This window comes from Pyrgilauda ruficollis, unplaced genomic scaffold (assembly GCF_017590135.1).
Source record: "Pyrgilauda ruficollis isolate IOZ18807 unplaced genomic scaffold, ASM1759013v1 scaffold67, whole genome shotgun sequence".
Lineage (NCBI taxonomy): Eukaryota > Metazoa > Chordata > Aves > Passeriformes > Passeridae > Pyrgilauda > Pyrgilauda ruficollis.
In genome coordinates, this window is record NW_024528488.1 from 3,429,074 (window position 1) to 3,449,153 (window position 20,080).

Sequence of the window (20,080 nt, forward strand, 5' to 3'; positions counted from 1 at the left end):
GATGATGCGGCTCCAGCGGGAGCTGCCACGCTGCTCTGCCACCGTGGCTTGTTTTTGCTGGCGGGCAGGAGCTCAGCCACGGACAGGAAAAGCACGGGGAGGGAAGCGGGGAGGAGAAAGGACAGGCGAGATAAATAGGTAGTGTGAGGATAATAAAGGAGGACAGCTGGCCTAGAAAACTCGAGAGATAAATCAGCAAGGGAAAAATAAAAAAAAAATCCTGAAATTAATTCCAAAGTGTGAGGTTCCTGCTGAGCCCGCAGCACAGGCAGCTGGTGGCACCCACTCCATCCGTGGTGCCAAGCATTCCTCTGGCCAGCACAGCCACAGCAGGCACCTGCCCCAGCCTGGGAGAAATGGATTTGTAAGAGATTTTTCAAATATGATAGAAAGTTTACATCGTTTTGAACACATGTATGCAAACACTGAGGTGTCCTGACTTAGGAAGGCCATGGACTAGAGAGGACTGTTGAGAGATTGAACTAGAAACAAGTTTCAACAAGTTTCAAAAGGTGGCCTAGCCAAAAGACCAGATATTTTAGAGACTTAGAACTGTGAAAGATGCGTTGTAGCAGGACCACGTGGGGTAAAAATATAGGTGATTTCTGTTAGAAGTAATACCAGCATTGTGTGGCAAAAGCTAACCAGCTGAAAAACATTTATAAGGTATTGTAACCAGAAAAGAGGTTGGTTTCTGATACAACGGCATTGAATTTTACATCCTTATGTCTCACCCTTCATCGAGACTGATAATGGAATAAAATCTTTTAAAATGCCTCTTAGTGGCCCCATCTCTGAAAAGCTGGGAAAACCAACAACAGTCCTTCCCAGCAGCAGGGCTAAAGCCATGGAGAAGCAGCTGGCTGTCCCCAGGAGCAGGGGACCTGCTCGGCAGGACAGGGCTGGCTGCTCAGCCCTCAGCACAGGCTCACCAACCTGGCCATGACAGGACTCTGGTGCCTGGGGGATGCAAGCAGGGCTGAAGGGACCAGCAGGGACCTGTCTTCGCCTCCCTGTTCCAATCCTTTCCTTACATTGTCATTATCTGAGACTCCAAACCCCAACAAAGGAGCTGGGCAAGCATCCCTGTACTGCCTTGGGGCAGCACCAAACCCCACAGAGCTCTGTGGGGGCCAGGGATGAGGGCTTGCCACCCTCCCAGTTGGGCCAGTGTGTCTGCACAAAGCAGCAGCAGCCACCAAGGCAGCTGAGGCTAAAGGATAGTTTATCACTCAAGTTCTGTGATGCACCACAGCACAAAATGTAGGAAGGTTCATTAACCTCTGCAGTAGCAAAGACGCCCAAAAATACACCCTGCTGACCTGAGCAGGATCTCAGGAGGTCCGTGGCCCAGGCAGAGACAAAACTCTCTCTCAGCTCAGCATTTCTCCCGTGGAAATGAAGATTGCACATAAACACACAGCACTGGTGTGCTCACATACGGCAGCAGCAAGCAAAGTTCCCCAAAGCTGCAAAGAAAGATGGAGGGAAAGTTAGAACAGGATGAAACAGGGGACCAGGGAGCAGCTTATGCTTTCCAGTTTGACAGAAAAACCACGAAAGAAAACAGAGCAGAGCCTTTATTCCCTCGCAGCCACCCTGTCCACAAGCCTCTCTCCCAGCATGGGAAAGGCAGCTCGCAATAATCCTCCCTCCAGCGCCTGGGGCCGGGCTTGGAGAAGTGCAAACAGCCTCTACAAAGTCAGGGCTAAGTGGCAGCTTCCCATTTCCCAGCTCTAATTGCCAGCTGAGCAGACGCTTAATCTCCCAGGACGTGCTGCGATAAGGGTGCTGCTGAGTCCCCGTAATTGCTTAAGAGCTGCCATCGAGGATGCCGGGAATTGCCCAATTATTCTCCCCGGTTCCTCCACACCCCCCGTTTCCTCCCTCCCCCTCGCTAAGTTTTGTAAATCAGAAAAGAGCTGCCTTTTTTCTTTCTTTCTTTCTTTTTTCCCCCTCTCAAAAACAGCTGGCACAGGATTTCTCAGCGGTTCAGGAGGGATGAAGAGATTATATCTGGGCTGGCTAATCCTGTGTGGGCAGGGAGCAGAAAATGGGGGAGCAGCAGTGGGATCCCAGTGGATGCAAAGGCTGCACTCACAGGTGATGGTTTGAACAGAATTCATCCCAGCAAGCCAGCACTGGCCCTGAGTACAAATCACATCCCATTTCCAGCTCCTCAATGGCTCTGCTGAGTAATAAATCAGCTCCTCGTCCGAGCTGGCTGAAGCGTGCACACTCTCACAGTTACCTTATTCAGTGCTGAGAAGTTAAAACCTTCCTGCCAAGGCCAGCAGGCTGGGGAGAGTCAAATATCCAAATCCCCTCAGAGCTCAGCAGTGAAAAACAAAACAAAATAAATGCCAAAGCCCACAAGACAGAAAACAAGTCCCCGAACTGCAGATCACCTGCACGTCTCCATTTGTTCAGCTGTTTTTCTCCAGATGATGCAGTGGGCCAAGAAGTCCTCTGGTATCCTCAGAGAGGCAAACAAGCCAGGCCACTGTCTAAGCCAACTTTCCTCTTGGTTTTTCCCAATTTTTCCCGGTTTTTCCCATTTTTTCCCCCTGGTTTTTCCCAATTTTTCCCGTTTTTCCCCCCTGATTTTTCCCAATTTTTTCCCATTGTTTCCCCCTGGTTTTTCCCATTTTTTTCCCCCTGATTTTTCCCAATTTTTCCCAGTTTTTCCCGCCTGGTTTTTTCTCTTTTGTGCTCTGCACTGCCAGCTCATGTCCCAACCCACCTGCAAACAACAACAACCACAGCACCCCTACCTCCAGCACATCTGCAAGTGGCTCTCCACCTCACAGCCCATCCCTCCTGTTCTCCCCAGTCCAGACCTAGAAGGCACCAGGTAGAACAAGTGTAATGCCAATTCCTGCACTGGTTTAGTGCTGGGGATGTCTCAGTGTCTCCTCTCAGCTTGATGTGAACTAACACTGACCCCAAAGCCCCTGAACACAAACCCACCCCATCACTCATGGCAGGCTGGAAAGTGAGATGAACCAACAGAGGATGGAGATTCTCAGCAAGGGGGGGAAATGGAGCAGAACAGAAGAAAAGATGACTTAAAACCCCACAGTGCATATTCCACTCAATGAATGTCACCCCCTGTGTTGCAGAAGAGTCAGGGATCACTGAGGCAGATCTGAGCTGGAAGTTAATTTACTGAGTGGGTAATAGGCTGGTAAATTAGATAATATGTCAGATTTGCTGATCCCTTAATACCCACACACCCACTCATAGCTATTATACTTTGATATAAGCTGTAATTGGACATACAAACAAAAGTGTAACAATGAACTCAAAACTATAATGATTAACAAGACTACAATTAGGTGGAGCATCTAATCCATAGCTCTGGTGGCTGTTGGTGACCACCTGAGCAGATTTTCTCACCAGTGATGTTTTCTACCTTTCTTCACTCTTGCTGTGACTTGGTGAATTGTGGCTGCACAGTTAAAGTTGCATCCCATAACTTTAATAAAATAACTTTAATAAAATTACAGCTGCAGGTATTTGTGGGACTGTGCACATTCTCTATTTACAGAGAATCACAAAGGGCTCTCATGCAAACACATCCATTCCCAACACATCCAAGTACAGTCTCAGAGGTCTCTCTGGGATGTATTTCAAAATGACAAACATTTTGTTCAGTGTCAAGACAAATGTCTTGGGTCTTAACAGTATTACACTCACAAATAAATCCTTGTTGTTTCTGCACAACACACATGGCAGCAGTGACAGTTTGCCATTTGTTCCCATTTTGCTGAGTCCATACTCCAGGCTCTAACAGAGTACAATTCCATACTGATTTAATCCCAATGCAATAATTGGGTTTATAGAATCATTTAGGCTGGAAAACACGTCTAAAATAATCAATTCCAGGCATTAAACATTGCATAGAGTTAAGATAAAAGCTGTGGCCCTACTTCTGGTGTGGTTATAAGTGAAATTTAATAGATACCATCAAGATAGGAAATTCTTTTTGAATTAAATATTTTTAAAATACTTTGCGAGTTGAAATTACTTACCCAATTTACCTTTTGAAACTCAGTGGGTAAGGTGCCCTCATCACCTTCCCTTTTGCTGTAGTGGATTGCATCTGCAACTGAGCTTGGATACAGCTGAGAACTATGGAAAAATTATTCTGAGTGATGCCAAGTGCATTTACAGTTAGATGGGGGCCCTTTTCAATAATTCTTTGCTATTTAGACAACACACCAGCCAGGAGACATTGACCAGTTCCCAATGCCAACAAAGAAGATTTTAACTGGTGTTCTTGCTCATACAAATCACTCGTTGCCAAGCTTAATTTATTTGCCAAAACTCCAGCATCCGTGCTGTTTATTTAATACTCCTAATCCTGTTCCTGGGATGCCAGTCACAGCTCTCCTGGCTCGTTTTGGAGAGGTGAGGGCTCACCTGTGCAAGCCTGTGAGCAGCCCTGGGCTGATGTATTTAGGAATGATAAGCAGGTAGGTTTAAGTGCAGAGATATTATCTGGCAGTGACAGTTCCACAGGCCTGGGGCTTCATCATGGATTAAGGATCATTTGTTGCTGGCCTGTCTTTTTAATACCATTGGGCTCAATTTCAGAAATCTGTGGAGTTAGGATTGCAACACGTCCAAGAGGTAGTAGGATATATTATGAGGGTTCAGGTGATTTTTGCTATGTTGATATAAACAATCCTAGTTTAAATTAAATTATATCTCCAATATAAACAGATAATTTATGTCTGATACTACTTCTCCTCTTGTGTGTTCCTCTTATGTAACACTCATTGAACAGCTACCAGCCTGCTTAGATCTATACCCCTTTTCAAAGGAGCCACATTGAAAACTAAGCAAGTAAATCTCCATTTTTGGGGGGTTGTCTTTCACATACTGTGCTTACATTTCCTTCTGCCAAATCCATGTTAATGGGTGGGACTCCTAAATTTGTAGATTTACAGCTTGCTTTTTAGTGATTATCATTGCAGTGCACTCAGGCTTAAACATGATTACAACCATTACCACATTGATTTGTACAAATAAAAGACCTGGGGTTTTCACTCCATGCACCAGGCTTGTTGATGGATAAACTAGATCTGGGTCAAAGGGCTGAGTTTTGGGATTTTGGTATAACCCAGAGTGGGTCCTGGAAAGGGAAACAGGACAAGTCTCAGTGGGGAGACTCCAAACTGATCACCCCTTCTAGCGAGTGGCTAGGTGTTTCCACCCAACATTAATGTGGTGTTTACCTCCTCTGTCTTTTGGTTGGTGTCTTTTCATAATGGGACAGAGTTTTAAAAGAGCAGGGGTTCCACCTTCAAGGCCTAGGGGTCTGTGGGAGCTGAGACAGGGTTAAAAGTTGCTCAATGAATATACAGGAATAGCAGTAGTTCGTCTCATTCCCAGGGATGTATTCCCTTGCACAGTAAGCTGTTCAGTGTGTGACAATGTGATTCATTGTTAGTATCTGCTTCCCTTGTTAAAAAACACCCCTGGTCCCCAAAAGCCCCTCTGCTTCACCTTGCGTTTCACATGATCTCCCCCAGTCAGAGACACAACAAATACTCAGTTCCACTCTCACCAGGCTTCTGGCCATATTTTTCTTGCAAATCATTCAGTTGAAGAGGGTCCCACAGAATGGTTCTGGTGGTATTTCTTTGGTTACCCAAGAGACACTTCAATTTTAACAAGAGGAGCCACCTTAAACTACAATTCACCCTCTTCACTACTCTCATCCCTAAATTCCCAGTATCTCCATCACAATCTTCTGGGGATGCAATTAACTAATGGATCTTTATGGGACCTAATATATCAGATCATAAATTCTAATTTGTCCTCTACTCTTTTTCCTCCCCCCCACCCCAGTTGTTTCTATTCACAGAGATAACAGCTCTTTTTGTCACTTTCTTTGTTACAAGATGAGTTCGAACATTCTCATTTCCTTTTCTTTGTATTCCTTACAATGACACGCTGCTTCCAAACACATTTACAACATCTCGCATATTATTCCCTTTTCTTTACCATTTTTCAGTTTCTCTCATGCAGTTTAGCTGTTCCTCTGTCTTTACTCCAATTATGCCAATTTTTGGACGCTCAATCCCCAAAAAGTCTTGGAGAAGATCTCATTCCATGCCAGTAATTGAATCTGCCACCCTACTGACTGTGACAATTTTGTCACAAGAGAAGAGCCAGAGATCCCTCAGGTGGATCTGAGCTGGTGGTTAGTTTATGGAGTTCTAATCAGCAGATTTAGGGGTGCAAATCTCCGTCCTGCCTTCCACCTGCATGCAGCAGAGACAGCCTCAAAGGCTGGACCGTGACCACACCACCAAGTGACAGGAGGATTTTGTGCTTACCCAGCCAGGTTTGTCATTGCACTGGCACCAACAGTCCAGGATGTCCCCAGAACCTCTCTGGAGACAAAAACCAGGGCAAGAGGAGTGCAGAGGTGTGGAGAGCACCCATCCCAAGTAAGACTGCTCTTTCCTCCCCCCACACATCCCCAGAACCCACAGCATCTGCAGCTGCCCTGGAATGGGATCTCCCCAGGAAGAGTCCCCAGCCCCAACCAAGACCCAAGGAATGCAATCCCACTGCTGTGCTCATCCCAGAGCTCTCACATTCCATAAAAACAAAGGGACTCACTCCCATCCAGCCCCTGCAAAACAAGCATCTCCAGCCCTTTCCCTTCCTTGAGGTTTTCCTAGGTTTCCCCTGCTGAGAAGCCAAACTCAGCACCAAAACAAACAAAAATCCCAGAATTCCAGCTGCCTTTGCAACCTTCAAGGGATCTTTGAGCATAATTCCTGCATCCCACACTAGATAAGGAAAGGAAAAGAGGAATTCCAAAATCAGGAATTCATTTAGAACCTCAGAACACCAATAAACCCCTAAAATAGGAGCCACACATTGTTTAGGATTCCTTTCCATAGACACAACCTTTGGTAAATCCACCTGTACCTCCCAAACCCAAGTGCTTGGAGGTTTGGGAATCGCTCCCAGGTGGCAGCAGCTCCACATCCCCAATCCCACCCCCTTTCCCAGCAGATGGATTCCCACCCAAAGCCACCTGGGACCCCTCCCACCCCACAGAGAACACCAGGAGATGACATATGCTTCTTCTCTTTATTGGGATCACTGGGACATTCCCGGAGGACAGAGCCTTTTCCTGCACATCCACAGGAGCATTCCCAGGGCAGTCAGGCTCAGCAGAGTGGCTGCTGTCAGCAGGAGCCCCTGGATCACCACAGGAATTCCATCAGCAGCACCTGGAAGGGACAAAACCCTCTCAACATTCATTCATTGGCTTCCCAGCCTCCAGCCAATCCTTGGGAATCTTTGGGAAGGACCCCATAGGGCAGCTCTGGGGGATTGTTCCAGAAAATCCCTTTGTGAAATCCCTGGGAACTCACAGCAGGAGCAACCCCTGGGTGAGCCCTGGAGACACAACCCCACAAAGACCCCACAGTGACCCCTACCTTGGGGGGTGTTCCCAGCTGATCCTGGGCTTCCAGAGGGGCTCACCAATCCCTGAGCATGTTCCAGGATTAGGAGGGGTCCCACAGAGACATCGGCCTCAGTCAGCCCTGAGGGCCCACCTGGAAAAAGATGGAATGAGTACCCAGGAGAGAGAATTCCTGCTTGGGCTGGAATTTGGGAATTACAGGAAGATGGACACCAGAAGAGCAGAATTCCAGGGGTTTTAAATGCAAAGACACAGTCAGGATAGAATCATGGAATGATTTGGGATGGAAGGGGCCTCAAAGCCCATCCAGTGCCATGGGCAAGGACACCTCCCACTATCCCAGGTGGCTCCAGCCTGGCCTGGGACACTTCCAGGGATGAACAACCATGCAAGGACCTCCCCACCCACACAATTTTTTCCCAATATCCCCCCAAAATTCCTTCCCTAAAGACACCAGAGAGGAGCCGGGATTGCTCTTAAACTGCGCCAAAACCCCACTGCCCCAGCCCGAGGGACCCTGGGGACACCTTTGGGACACACCTCTCTGGCCGGGGCCGTCCCTCCTGACGCGCCTGCCCATCCGTGCGGCCGGAGCGCGGAATTCCCGGGAATCTCCTCCAGGAGGGGGACAGCTGCCGGTGTCACAGCAGCTGCAGATGGCCGCGGTGCCCTCCAAAGGTGCCCACCTGGAACAGAGTCACCTGTGACCCCCTGCTGCGGGCGGGGGCGGGTCCCCTCCCCGCAGCAGGGACACTCACAGTCCGCTGGCTTTGCTGAAAGAACAGGCTTTATTCCGGGAATTCGGGGCTTCAGCCGCCGGGGACACCCGCAGGTGGCAGCTGATGTAGAGCTGGCAGAGGAAGTAAAGGAAAATTCATTAATCTTGGAGATTTTAGGGCTTTTTTTCCACGGATAAAACAGAGAAAGGAGGAGGGATGGAAAGAACACTCACCAAATTCCCGGTGTCTCCGGCAAATTTGAAGGCATCCACCAGGAACCGCAGTGACTCCGGCCGGGGCCGCGGGGACACGAAGGCTGAGCTGGTGTCCTCTGCCCTGCTGTCCACCAGGCACCTGGAGAAGGGCAGGGAATCACCCGGGATCCTCCACAGGAACCCGGGGTTCTCAGCCAGCCCCAGAGCCTGGCTTACCCGCCCAGGTCGATGAAGGCGTAGCGGGGGGACGAGCTCCTGTCGGGGCTGGTGGTGGCCACGCACTGATCCACGAAGAGCCGCAGGGGCACGTGGCCCTCCGAGGTGACATCGGCCTGCAAGCGGAGGCTGTCCCCAAGCTGGAAGCCATTGGAGAGCCTCTCTCTGCTCCACTCATCTGGAATGCAGATCCCAGGGAATGGGGTCACTTTGGGGAGCGTGGGACCTCTTAAATGTGCAGCAACCCCCGTGGGGTAGATTTGGCTCCATTGGGGCTCCCAGGATGTCCCCAGGAATGGGGAACTGAGGGACACGAGGCCACCAGGGCTGCACCCACCATTCATGAGGCGCAGGGAGAACCGGAGCCGCTCCTCTGCCGCCACCGTGGAGCGGAACGGGGCCCACGTGGGGTGCACGGCACCGCTGCTCACGTTGCTCCTCCTAAAGGGAAGCAATGGGAATTGCCTGGAGTGGCACCGGCACCTCAGGGCCGTGGCAGCACGGGGACAGCCCCCACCACTCACCTGGGGTAGTGACACTCAATGGGGACCTCGGCAGGGGTGGCCCTCACGATAAGGGGGTTGCCAGAACGGGTGGGTTTGTAGAACAGGGTGGTTCTGTAGATCAGGGAGTCCAGAGTCACCTGGAAGGAGGATTTGGGAGAGGGGAAAAAATCAGGAAAACAAACTCGGCACCAGCACGGACTGTGCTGGGACACAAGCCACATTCCCAATCCTACAGGACACCACGGAGCTTTGTGCTGGCAGCCCAACAATGCACCGGCTTGAAGGAGGTCACGGAGCCTGCAGGATTTGGGCACAGCCCCGCAGGACCCATTATCCCATAAATGCCTGCATCCAATCCCAAACCCACTACTGAGCATGTGCCTCATCCAGGAAATCCACACCCCAAAATCCACCCCTGCTCCAGGCACTCCTCACCCCAAACCTGCCAGCACCTGCACCAGGGCACCTCCAGGGGTGGCACCTCCACCTGGCCCCGGTGCCACTCACCTGCAGCGTGCTGCCACACTCGTGCAGCGCGGCCACGAAGGTCACAAAGGCCTGGGCAGGGTTTGGGGCCAGGGGCGGGCAGGAGGCCGTGCCCAGGCTCAGCTCCGCTGCCCGCACCGGGCGCCCGGTGCCAAAGAGGTCCCTGCGCACGGTGACCGCCAGCTGCCCCTCCCGGCAGCGCACGGCCACCGCGGGGCGCGGGGACAGCGCCCGCAGCTGCGACAGATCCACCCGCGCCCAGGGCTGCGACCTGGAGGAATCCCCCCGCAGCCGCCACATCCCGGAATTCCGCGAGGGAAAAGCCCAGGGATCAGAGGATGCGGCCGAAGCCAACACCCAGCAGAGCAGAGCGACCCCAAAGTGGCTTCCAAACCCCATCCTGCCCCAGGAAAAGCAGCGCATGGCACAGGGGCTGCTCGGGAGCTTTTTATGGGAGCATCCCGGGGGATTTCCTGCCGGGATAACGGGATCCAGCTGGGCATTCCACTCGGGATAACGGGATCCAGCTGGAGATTCCACTCGGGATAACAGGATCCAGCTGGATCCCATCCCTCCCGAGGGTGATTCCCTCCCCTTGCAGCCGGGAATTGTCCCGTTTGTCCCATGTCCTGCTCGGCTGCGGTGGTACCAATGTCACCCGTGTCCCCCTCGCTCCCTGAGCTGGAGCCGATTCTGGCCAGCGAGGCTCTCTCGGACATTTCCCCCCGATCTTCCCAGGAATTCCCCAAAATCCAGGTAGTGCATTCAGAACTGGGGATGTGCCAACCCCACTCGGGCGCTCTGGGATCGGCCCGTGCCCGATTTCCCTGGAATTGCGCCGGCCTAATGAGGGCACTATAACGAGTTCATGTGCATGGAAAGCAGAGGGGCAGAGCCGGTCAGGGACCGGCAGGCGGAATCCAGAGTCTAATTAGCCTGCGGGTGTTAATTGCGCTGGTTGGCACCGCCGCTGGTGGGCACGTGAGGGTGACAATGGCCCTGCGCAGCTGCGGGAGGAGCTGGGGACACTCAGGAGAGTGGCATAGCCCGGCCAGGTCGTCCCCGTGCCCTGCGGGCATTCCCGGAGAATTCCCACCTCATCGAGGGATGGGAGAGCTGGGACGGATTTTGCCCTCGGGATTTATTACTGGTGGGGTTTTTTTTACCGGGAAACGGTATTCCAGGATCTGTGGGAAGGGTTTGGGATGAGGGGACCCACTCGGGTCACTTGTAGGGGATGAGCCAAGCTCTGACCCAGCCCAAATTCCTGATGGAAATTCTCCCATCAGGTCCTGCTGTCCCCTGCAGCATCCCTAATGTCACTCCCACATTCCCACACCCCTCTGGCACCATCCCGGTGTCCCGGCACTGTCCCGGATGCTTTTAGGGATGATGAATAAATGATGGGACCCAGAAAATGTCTCCAGGCCTCTCCATGAATTCTGCAGGAATGGGGCAGCTCCCAGCCTGGCTCATCCTGAAGCTGCCCTGGAATGTTTTGTCCAGGGCGATGGGGCTGCTTGGGGGGCTCCAGAGGGATGGGAGGGGATGTTCCTGCATCCAGAGGTATCCATGGGGATGGGAGGGGATGCTCTTGCTTCCCACAGCCCCATTCCCCATCCCAACACCAGGAATGGCCCTGGAAATCCAGGATTTGATCCACCCAGCCTCTGTGGGACCCAGGTCTCCAGGGATGGGTGCCTGCTCCCAAAGCCCCTCGTGCTATTCCACAGGGGAGGATCCAGGATCCCAAAGAGCCTCACACAGCTCCATCCCACGCTTTCCCTCTCCAGTGTGGATTTCTCACCCCCCTGGAACAGCTCAGCACTTGGCAGGTGAGGGTCCCAGCCCTGTGGCTCGCTCTGGTCAGTGCAACAGCCCCGAGAGATCTCCCACCCCGACAGTGCCTCCAGCTCCAGAGCAGCCAAGCCCTGCACCAAGGGCTCGCCCAGCTGGCTGCAGGAGCAGTGCTCTGCCCAGGATGAAAAATCACAGCCCTTTCATTCCTATAAACACAGCTGAGCCCGGAGGAGCCGAGCCCTCGCTGAGCCCTGTCCCCCTGCTGTCCCCAGCCCAGGGACATTTCTGCACCGCTGCTCTGGAGAGCCCTCCCTGCGCTGCCCCTCTCGCAGAGCCGAGCGCTCTTCCTTGTGGATGTTACACTGGGCTGACCCTCGGGAGCTCCACGGAGCCTCTCCACAGCTGCTCCTCGTGCAGCAGCCGTGTGTGGGGCGGCACTGAGGCAGGAGACCATATGCTCCAGCACGGGGACAACGAGCCACTCGCTGAGGCAGCGCGGCTGTGATGAGCCGTTGTCATGACTGATGGCACCAGGACTCTGGGGGAGCAGATTTTCACAGCAGATAAGCCCTAATGAACAGAGAAATAACTTCCCTTGATGAGGGAGATGTACAGAGTTCCAAAAGCCACGGTCCTGCAGGGAAGGAAACACTTGATTGCCAGCAAGGCCATGGAGCAGCACCCAGGCAGCAGAGCTGAGAAAGTGCATCTTCCAGCTGGCCTGGAGAGCAGGGGAATGAGCCAACACTTCAGTGGAGGAAGAGGAAAAAGAGCACAAGTGCAGCAGAACAGGCTCACAGGGCTGCCCTGCACATCTGCCCCGGTGCTGCACCTTCACAGCTGCAGAGAAAACCAGAAAACTGCAGCTAAAACGTATCTCCTGCAGCACCCAGAGTCCCCTGCAGAGGGGAAACTGAGGCACAGAGCCAAGGAGTCATTCCTGCAGAGCTGGGCACCCCTGCACTGGGGAAAAGAAAGTTTGAAACTCTTGGTCTTTGCAGCTCACAAGCTGCTTCCCATAAGGAAACTCTGTCATCTAATATTGGCTTGAGCCCATGCCACAGCCTTCCTGGGAGGAAGCTTTGCCACAGGAACTGCTGCCGAGCCACCTTGTATTAGAATTTACTACAGCTCTGCCTGGAAGCCTGCCCTGTGCTTTCTATTTTTAGCTGCAGGCAGACCTATTCATATCAGTCAGTGCTGAAACTCAAATCCTTTCACAGCTTAGGTGCAGTAATTCAGGGACATGCATGAGGTTCTCAGCTCTGAGGACAGCTCACCAAGATAAATAATAAACCCATGAGCTGAGTGGTCTCAAGGCTGGGGGGACAGAGGGTGTGCTTTGCTAAAGGCATTCTCATCACACACATTTATTCCACAGGATCACACCACTGCTTAGGTGCAGAGCAAAGCAGGGATTGGAATGTGATTTACCAGCTCATAAACTGCAAGGAAAGCAGGAGAAAATGGGATGAGAGAGAGGAAGGGTCCAGGGGAAGTGGAAACAGCTTCACAAGGTTCCACACTGGTGGTGGTTTCCCTGCCTGGTAATTATTTTATCTTAAAATGCTTTTAAAAGGGAAGAACTTCATTAGTGCTCAACACAGAACAAGTAAAAAAATGTGTGTTTTTCCAGCTGGCCACAGAAAACATATGGAGGGTAAATCTCAGAGGTGTGCAATAAGTCAGGGTGATTTGAGTAAGCCAGTGCAGCAGCAAGATACAGATGTTTGGTGCTGGAGCTCCCAATCAGCCAGCCCTTGCTCTAATCACACTTCATCACGCTCCCTCCTTCACGTGTGTGACAGCACGTGCCAGTTCTGCTCAGGTGACTGACAGGGTGACAAATAAAAGCTCTCAGCAGTGAGACTGGTACACACCTCCTCCCCGAGAGCGCTGACGTTGCCCACTGACATCATCACTACACTTCTTGGCAACTAAACTCAACCTTGACAGGGGAAACCTGAGCACACACCCAGCCCCACGGCAGCTCTTCCCCCTGCTTGAGGAGAGGCACAGTCAGGCCCTGCCAGTCCAGCTGACAGACCTGTGGGTTTGATCCCACCAGTTTGCACAAGAAGGAAACCCCTCACAGAGCAGTTAAGTGGGATTCATCCTTCCTGGCTGCAGTGCTGATTCCTGCTCCTGCCTGCAGCATGCAAGGAGCCTGAGGGTGCTGCAGAGGTGCCAGGAGGGTCTCCACGCTTGCACACACTGCTGGTGCCGTGCATTGCCCTTGGTCACTCAGGGTGGCCCTTGCTGGAGGCAGCCCCAGCCCTCCTGCCCGAGGTGTCAGCAGAGCAGATGGAGCACACGGGCAAACGCTGCTTCTCCCATCCACGCACTTTCCAGGAGAAGCATGTCAAATTAATGGGCAGAAAGAGCCCAAAACAAAACAACAAGGTGTGCGTGAGCATATTAAGTCCTTTTCCATCCCCACTTTATGCTTGAGCTGCTACCTTGAGACTGACACAGAAGCCAATGTGCCACTTGCTTCACACAGCTCCTGGGATCTCCGTGGCACCGTTTACGCTTGGGTAACTCAACTTCTGGAGGCCATTAGGCACGGTAATTTCACCAGTTCCTGAGCAAATGCCTGGAGGGGTCCTTGCAAAGCACAGCTGAAATATGGAGGAAATGTTCGTTTGAATCCTAAGGAGAAATGTAATGACTGCTTTGTAGTAAAGCACATTCAAATCAGCCCCACTTTGGCTGATCAAGGCACAATCTCATCAGCACTCTCCAAGAAGAAATACTTCTGATGCAGAAAGTGAGCTTAACATCTTTGTGGAAGAGTTTTCATCAACTGACAACACCTATTTTGGGAAAAGTTAGCTCACAGCATCACTCAGGTGCAGACTTTAAAACAAGAGCATTTTTTTTTCCTATTTTCTATTTTTTTTCCCTTTTATTCCTTTTTTTTTACTTTTTGAAAAGGCACTTTCCATTTGATGGGCCCACGTCCACTGAGATGCCAGCTGGCCAAACATACCTGGGGGCTGTGGCCTGTTTATTCATGGATGTGTTGGTGTAAACAGGGCTCTGCAGAGCAGCTTCCACATCTGTGTGTGGGTGCTGAGTCCTAACCAAGGTGGTTGGAACTGATCTTGGTTGCAGGGATCAGGAAATTGGGAGAAGCCCTTGAAAAGCCTGGAAGTAGCAAGGCCCAGGGTCATCCCAGTGCAGCATGGAGGGCAAAAACACAGAGCAACCATTCTGGGACCAAGGAACCAGAGGAAGTGCCACTGGTGCCACCAGCTCAGCAGCACCTCGAGGAGGAACTGAGTGAGAAATCCAAAGGAAACACTCGGGGTTCACTGGGAACTTGTGAAGCAGATGGGAGAAATAGTTCCAGGTGGGGTGTCTGTACTGATGTCCCCAAAAGGACACAGCTGTCAGGAGGGATGGTTCCCAGCCCATGCTGGGTGTCAAAGCAGCTCTGGAAGTGGCAGTAGCTGGAAACTTGTTGGCTCTCACTGTTTTGAGGTGCAGGTCCTCCTCAGCAGTGTTTCACACACAGGAGGATGGATGTGCTCCTCACTCTGCCTTGGGAATGGGAAGACAGAAGCAGAGAGCTGCAGCAGTGGGGGAAAACAGCCAGGTTTATCCCATGGCTGATGGATGTGAGCCCGAGCCTGCAGGCTGTCTCCTCCAGCTCCATACCTGCTCCTCTGCCCAGCCAGGCACCTGCAAAGGCTGCTTGCCTCTAGTCCCACCTCTCCTTTCACACCCTGGCTTTGCCACCTGTGCCAAGCAGGGCAGGAGGGAGGTGGCTTGTTAGAAACTGTCCCTGCACCATCCAAACTTGCGAGTATGCAACGTGCATTGCATTTTAATAGATGGCTGGGGACCTGACAGAATTAATTAAAAGAGGAGGAGGCAGGACAAGTATGAAAGGTGCCTGTGAAGAGCAGCAGGCCAGGGTGTTATCAGCAAAGGCTGAGGGAGATACAGGAACAAAGCAGGGGGCTCTCGCTGCTGTCTTATCCAGGCACAGACTGGTACTTGGCCCTGGCAGCTGCCAGCACTTGCCTGCACTCCCCTGAGTGTGTTCCTGTGTGTGATGGCACACAGATGTTCAGAGAGCCAGCGCTGTGCCCTGGGCCTGCTCAGGCAGAAACACCTGCCAGCAGAGAGCAGGAAACAAACCCCAAAAAACCCACTTTCCTCTGGCTGCAGGGCAAAGTGTGGGGCTGACACAGTGGGTCCTGCCCAGTGACCATGGCTGAGTGTCTCTACAGAGGAGCCTGTTCAGGTGGAGGCATCACTCCAGGTATCTGCCCATGCCTTTGAACAAAGCATTCTATAAAAAAACACACCTTGTGTGCAAGTTTGGATGGAACTCAAAAATCCCTGGTCCCCTCCAGAAAGGGGATCCTTTGGCCCTGGCAAGCTGAAACCTCTGGCCCCAAGCAGTGAGTGAGGAAGGAGGACGTGGCCCCTCACTTTGATCTCTCTCCCAGGGGCTGTGCTGTCCCCAGCACAGAGGGGCTGCTGTTCCTGGGTGGGGAGCTCAGCTCCCAGCTCCAGGGACAGCACAGAGCGTGATTTGCCTTTGGTAACTCCTACCTACCTTCCCCTGATGTTTAGGGGCTGCTTGATCTGCGTGGGATTTTTTCATCTTTAGCACCGACAATCCTCTGATACTGCCTGTGCTTTTCTTTGACTCTAACCAGGGCCCTGAAGTTGTTTCTCATATCAAACGCTCCCAGTCAATCTGATTTTTAGAAAACACAGCGTGTCTGGGGAGAAACCTGCAAAATATAGAACACATTTCCCATTTGCATCCCAGTGCTGAAAAACCCCATCACTCCTCTATGGCACATCATATCAGCACTACACCCGCCATGAAATATTCATGGCCATTTATTATGATGTTGTTTATTATCCTCATAAAACTCTCCAGCAATCAGTTTCTTTATTTGCTCAGCCTGCAGCACGGATGGGTGCTTTTGTGTCTCCTTCAGTGTTTGAATTAATCCAGGGCCCCTGTCACCATAAGAACACTGCTATCCCAAGCTCAGTCCATCCGGGCTGCTTGTGGCATCCCCAGAGCACTAATTAGGAAATGTAGGGTGACCATGATATACTCTGCCTGTATTAGGTTGCTGGAATGGAATGAAATTCAACCCAAGATTGACTTCCTGAGCCCAACAGGACAGCACGGGGAGCAGAGGAATTAAACCCAGTCCTGCTTGGGTTGGGAGGGCAGTGGGACACAGCACTGCTCTCACCTCCCTGCACCCTCCCTGTGAGGTTAAAAAAGAGGAGGGAAGCACTCAGTGAGGACAGCTCCTGAAGGTTTTATGGCAACTGCCAGATTAATGTTAATGTAAGCTGCTAAAAGATTTTCAAACGGATTAGTTCTCCATTTCCTCCTGGGCACCCTGAGGGTGTGGTGCTGGAAGAACAGACCTGAGTCACCTCTGCAGCCACAAAGTTCTCTCCTGGCAGCAAAGCAGAGGCCAGGGCTGGGCCTGGAGGGAGCGTGTGAGAAAGACAGAGATACCTTCTGGAACAGATTCAGCTTCTTTATAGCACTTCTTTACAGCAGGACACTTTGTAAGAGTGCCCATTCTGAAACCCCTTTATTCCTCCTGCCAGAGCTTGCGAGCCCTGCCCTTTCTGTGAGGAGAGGAGTAGAAAAAGATCTCCGAGGGCAGCGAGAGCAAGAGCTCTCCTTTCACAGGGACTGCAAAGCTGAGTCTCAGCGGAGTGACCTTGATACAACCTCTTGTTTCAAACACACAGCAAACATTTCTGTGTTGAACAAACTGCTGCGAGAGGATTCAGGCTCCTCTCTTGCCAATGCACTGGCACTGCTTTTCCCCAGAGCTCAGTGTCTTCCAAAAGCAAACTGCATCAGCCTCAGAAAAATAAATAAATCTACTTTTCACATCATTTCATCTTCTGATAACAGTAATGAACTCAGTCTGAGGCATTACTGGGAATTAATGACTGCCTGCCTCCTGACTCACCAGCTCTTCCCAGGCTATCATAAATTCCCAGGAAATGTTGTGAACCACACATCACCGGTAAGCTGAAAATAAAGACCCTGTCCAGAACCCTGGGGCCAATATCCAGCGTGCCAGTGCCACCTGGAAGCCTGGGAATGGAGATGAGCTGCCGGATAAACACGCTGCTCTGCCCTGATGCCTCACTGGGGCAAGCGCCCTGAGCTGCTTGCTGGGCTCCCTGCAGGATCCCACCCCTGGCTCTGCATCACTCCTCCCAAATCAGGCTGAAAGCAGCACACCACCCTTGGGGAGCTGCTCCTCTGGGTAATTAAACTCACACTGCATGCCTTACCTTTAACCTTTTTTCCTGGCTAACTCTCACGATGCTCTTGTCTGAGAGATGAAAGAGCCTCTCCGAAGCTGCCCTGCATGCAGGCACTTCCAGACCATTATCACTTCACCTCTAACCTGCTCTTAATAAACTAAAAGAAGACGCTTCATTACTGAAGCCAAGCTCTGCAGCTCACACCTGCCTGGCAGTTGAAACCATCATGTCACACACATCAAGCCTTTGGGACTTTGTGCCTTTCAGATCACGCAGTTTTCAGTGGGGAGAAGAAGAGCTGGTAAAATTGGCACATCTATATATTTATTTAAATATCGAGATTTCCTGCTCTCGCAGTTGCAAATGTAAATTTTGTGTACTTAGATCCAGTAATTAGGGTTAATGACTAAAGAGCATTTGGAAATTGTGCAATTTGTGAAGTCCTCCATCAGAAAGGACCAATTAGGTTTGCTTCTCCTTTTGAAAAACATAAATTTCTGTCACCAGCTGTTCATGGGACATGGCTGTCTGGGCTCCTTGTCTCAAGAAATTTAATTAAATTTAGTTAAATTTAGTTAGATTTAGTTATCATGTATTAATTACAGGCCATGCTCAGATTTCTGTGAGCTCCAGCATGCCACTGGCAGAACAGGTCTAGGCATGGCCGAGAGTGGAATATGTTTTAACCTGGAGGAAACACAGCTGCTAGATCAAACCAAAGGCTGAGCAGCTCCACTCCAGCCCACAGCTGAATTCATTTACCTCACTTGGGTCTCACTTTTGCTGGAGTCATCCATCCAAGCCCCTTATTCTCCAAGGACGGTTGCTGTGCAGTGCAGGCCGGTGCAGGAGAGAGATTTCTCTCCTGACAGATTATCCCCAGGGAGAGCCAGCACAAAGCTCCAGGGCCTTGGAGAAGATGAGGTCTGGAAAATAATTCTGCACTACAAACGTGTTCTTCTTCCCCTCCACAGGCACCAGCCCTGCCCTTGGGCCCCTCGGGGCAGAGCTGGCACACAGGGGCTCCCAGACCAGCATCCTCCCTCTGTGGAGCTGGGTCACGGATGTCAGTGAGCCCAGTGGCTGTGGCTGTGTCCCTCCAGGTCTTTAATTAAGGCAGCTTGAGCTTCCCAAGCAGCGGGGTGTGAAAGCAGCACCTCGTAAAAACGTCCCAGTCCCAATAACACTTCTAAATCAGCTTCCTGGGATGCAGCTGTAACACCCCCCTGGAGAAGCCGTGGCACACAGGGAAGGTTTTACTGGCTGTTAGTGATGAGCTTTGGCACAGAGGAGCACTCCAGCACTGCAGCACCTCACCAGCAACTCCCCACCGCTCCCACACCCTGCCCCGCACCAGTGCAGACACTGCAACACCTGCAGCCCACTTTTAACTCTCCAAACAGCCAGAAATCAACAGTTCCAGCTCTCTCCTCTGCTATTTTTCTGGTGGTGACCCGTGTACAATTGATTGAAGCCTCCTGACACACCAGCTGCTCCCAGGTTCCTTGCTGCAACCTTGAGGGAAGTCCCACAGGTCAGGTCACAGACTAAGAGCTGCTGAGGTGAACGTGTCCCTGGACGGGGAACCTCATGATTAACAGCTCTTTAACCCAACTGAACCCCTGCAGGCTGGAAGGCTGGGTGTGTTCAGAAAGACATGGTTAATTGTGGGAGTAATTAGCCTCTGCAAGAATTCACCAGGTACACGATGGATTCTCAGTGCCTGGAAGTGTTTAAATCTCAGTGGAAGTCTTTTGGAAAGATAAGCTTATGTTTGACCAGGGCGGACAGGCTTCATCCAGGAATAGCCAATTTTATGCAAGAACAGATGAACAGAATGGTCTTTTGAGCTGGAAAATCTCTAAAATCTATGAAACTATTAAGAGAGAGTGAGACATTTCTAGTGGGTTTGACAGCTAGATGACAAATCTGTGTTAAATTCCACAGGATCCAAAGAAACTACTCAGCCTCATTTTCTGATATCCTCCAAGGGGTTTCCCAGTGGGGGATTTTAGCTTTCCATTTTTTCGCTTTAGAATAATTTTCCGAGTTGGAAAACTTCTCAACCTCCCCTCCTCTCACCTCCCCCTGCTCCTCCATCCTTTCCTCTGTCTCGGAGAGTACGTGCCAAGCTGTGCGTGGGTGCACCCCTGGGAGAGGCAGCAGCACAGCCATCCCACACGTGTGAGGAGTAGAGCAGCGGGCACGAGTGGGAGAAGCCAAACTTTGCACTTTCCCAGCCCAGAGTGATCTCAGAGCCTGGGCATCACCCCCTTTGCCAGCCCTGGAGAAGCCCCACAGCACGGGGAGGGAGTGCCGCACCCCTTTTGCTTCTCCAGAATAGTTTGGGTTATCAATATTTCCCTTTTAACTCTGCTGTGAAGCACAATCTTCCCA

General features: G+C 51.5%; 1 protein-coding gene across 1 annotated transcript; it reads right to left on the minus strand.

Annotated features, from left to right (window-relative positions):
- Positions 1-7,128: 7,128 nt before the first annotated feature.
- Positions 7,129-10,000, minus strand: LOC121362841 (zona pellucida sperm-binding protein 3-like). The gene is made up of 9 exons (XM_041484714.1): positions 9,623-10,000; positions 9,134-9,252; positions 8,947-9,050; positions 8,610-8,787; positions 8,412-8,532; positions 8,218-8,309; positions 8,000-8,145; positions 7,473-7,592; positions 7,129-7,262 (listed from the first exon to the last, which is right to left on the minus strand). Exons 1-9 carry the CDS (start codon positions 9,998-10,000, stop codon positions 7,129-7,131), a joined length of 1,392 nt encoding a protein of 463 aa, XP_041340648.1.
- Between the last annotated feature and the right edge of the window lie 10,080 nt (positions 10,001-20,080).

Excerpts from the sequence above, each read along its gene's own strand:
- LOC121362841 (XM_041484714.1), bottom strand. The coding sequence starts at position 10,000 with ATGGGGTTTGGAAGCCACTTTGGGGTCGCTCTGCTCTGCTGGGTGTTG. Across the intron at positions 9,253-9,622 it reads AGTGTGGCAGCACGCTGCAG|GTGACTCTGGACTCCCTGAT; the intron begins GTGAGTGGCACC and ends TCCTCCTTCCAG. Across the intron at positions 8,146-8,217 it reads TTCAGCAAAGCCAGCGGACT|GTGGGCACCTTTGGAGGGCA; the intron begins GTGAGTGTCCCT and ends ACTCTGTTCCAG.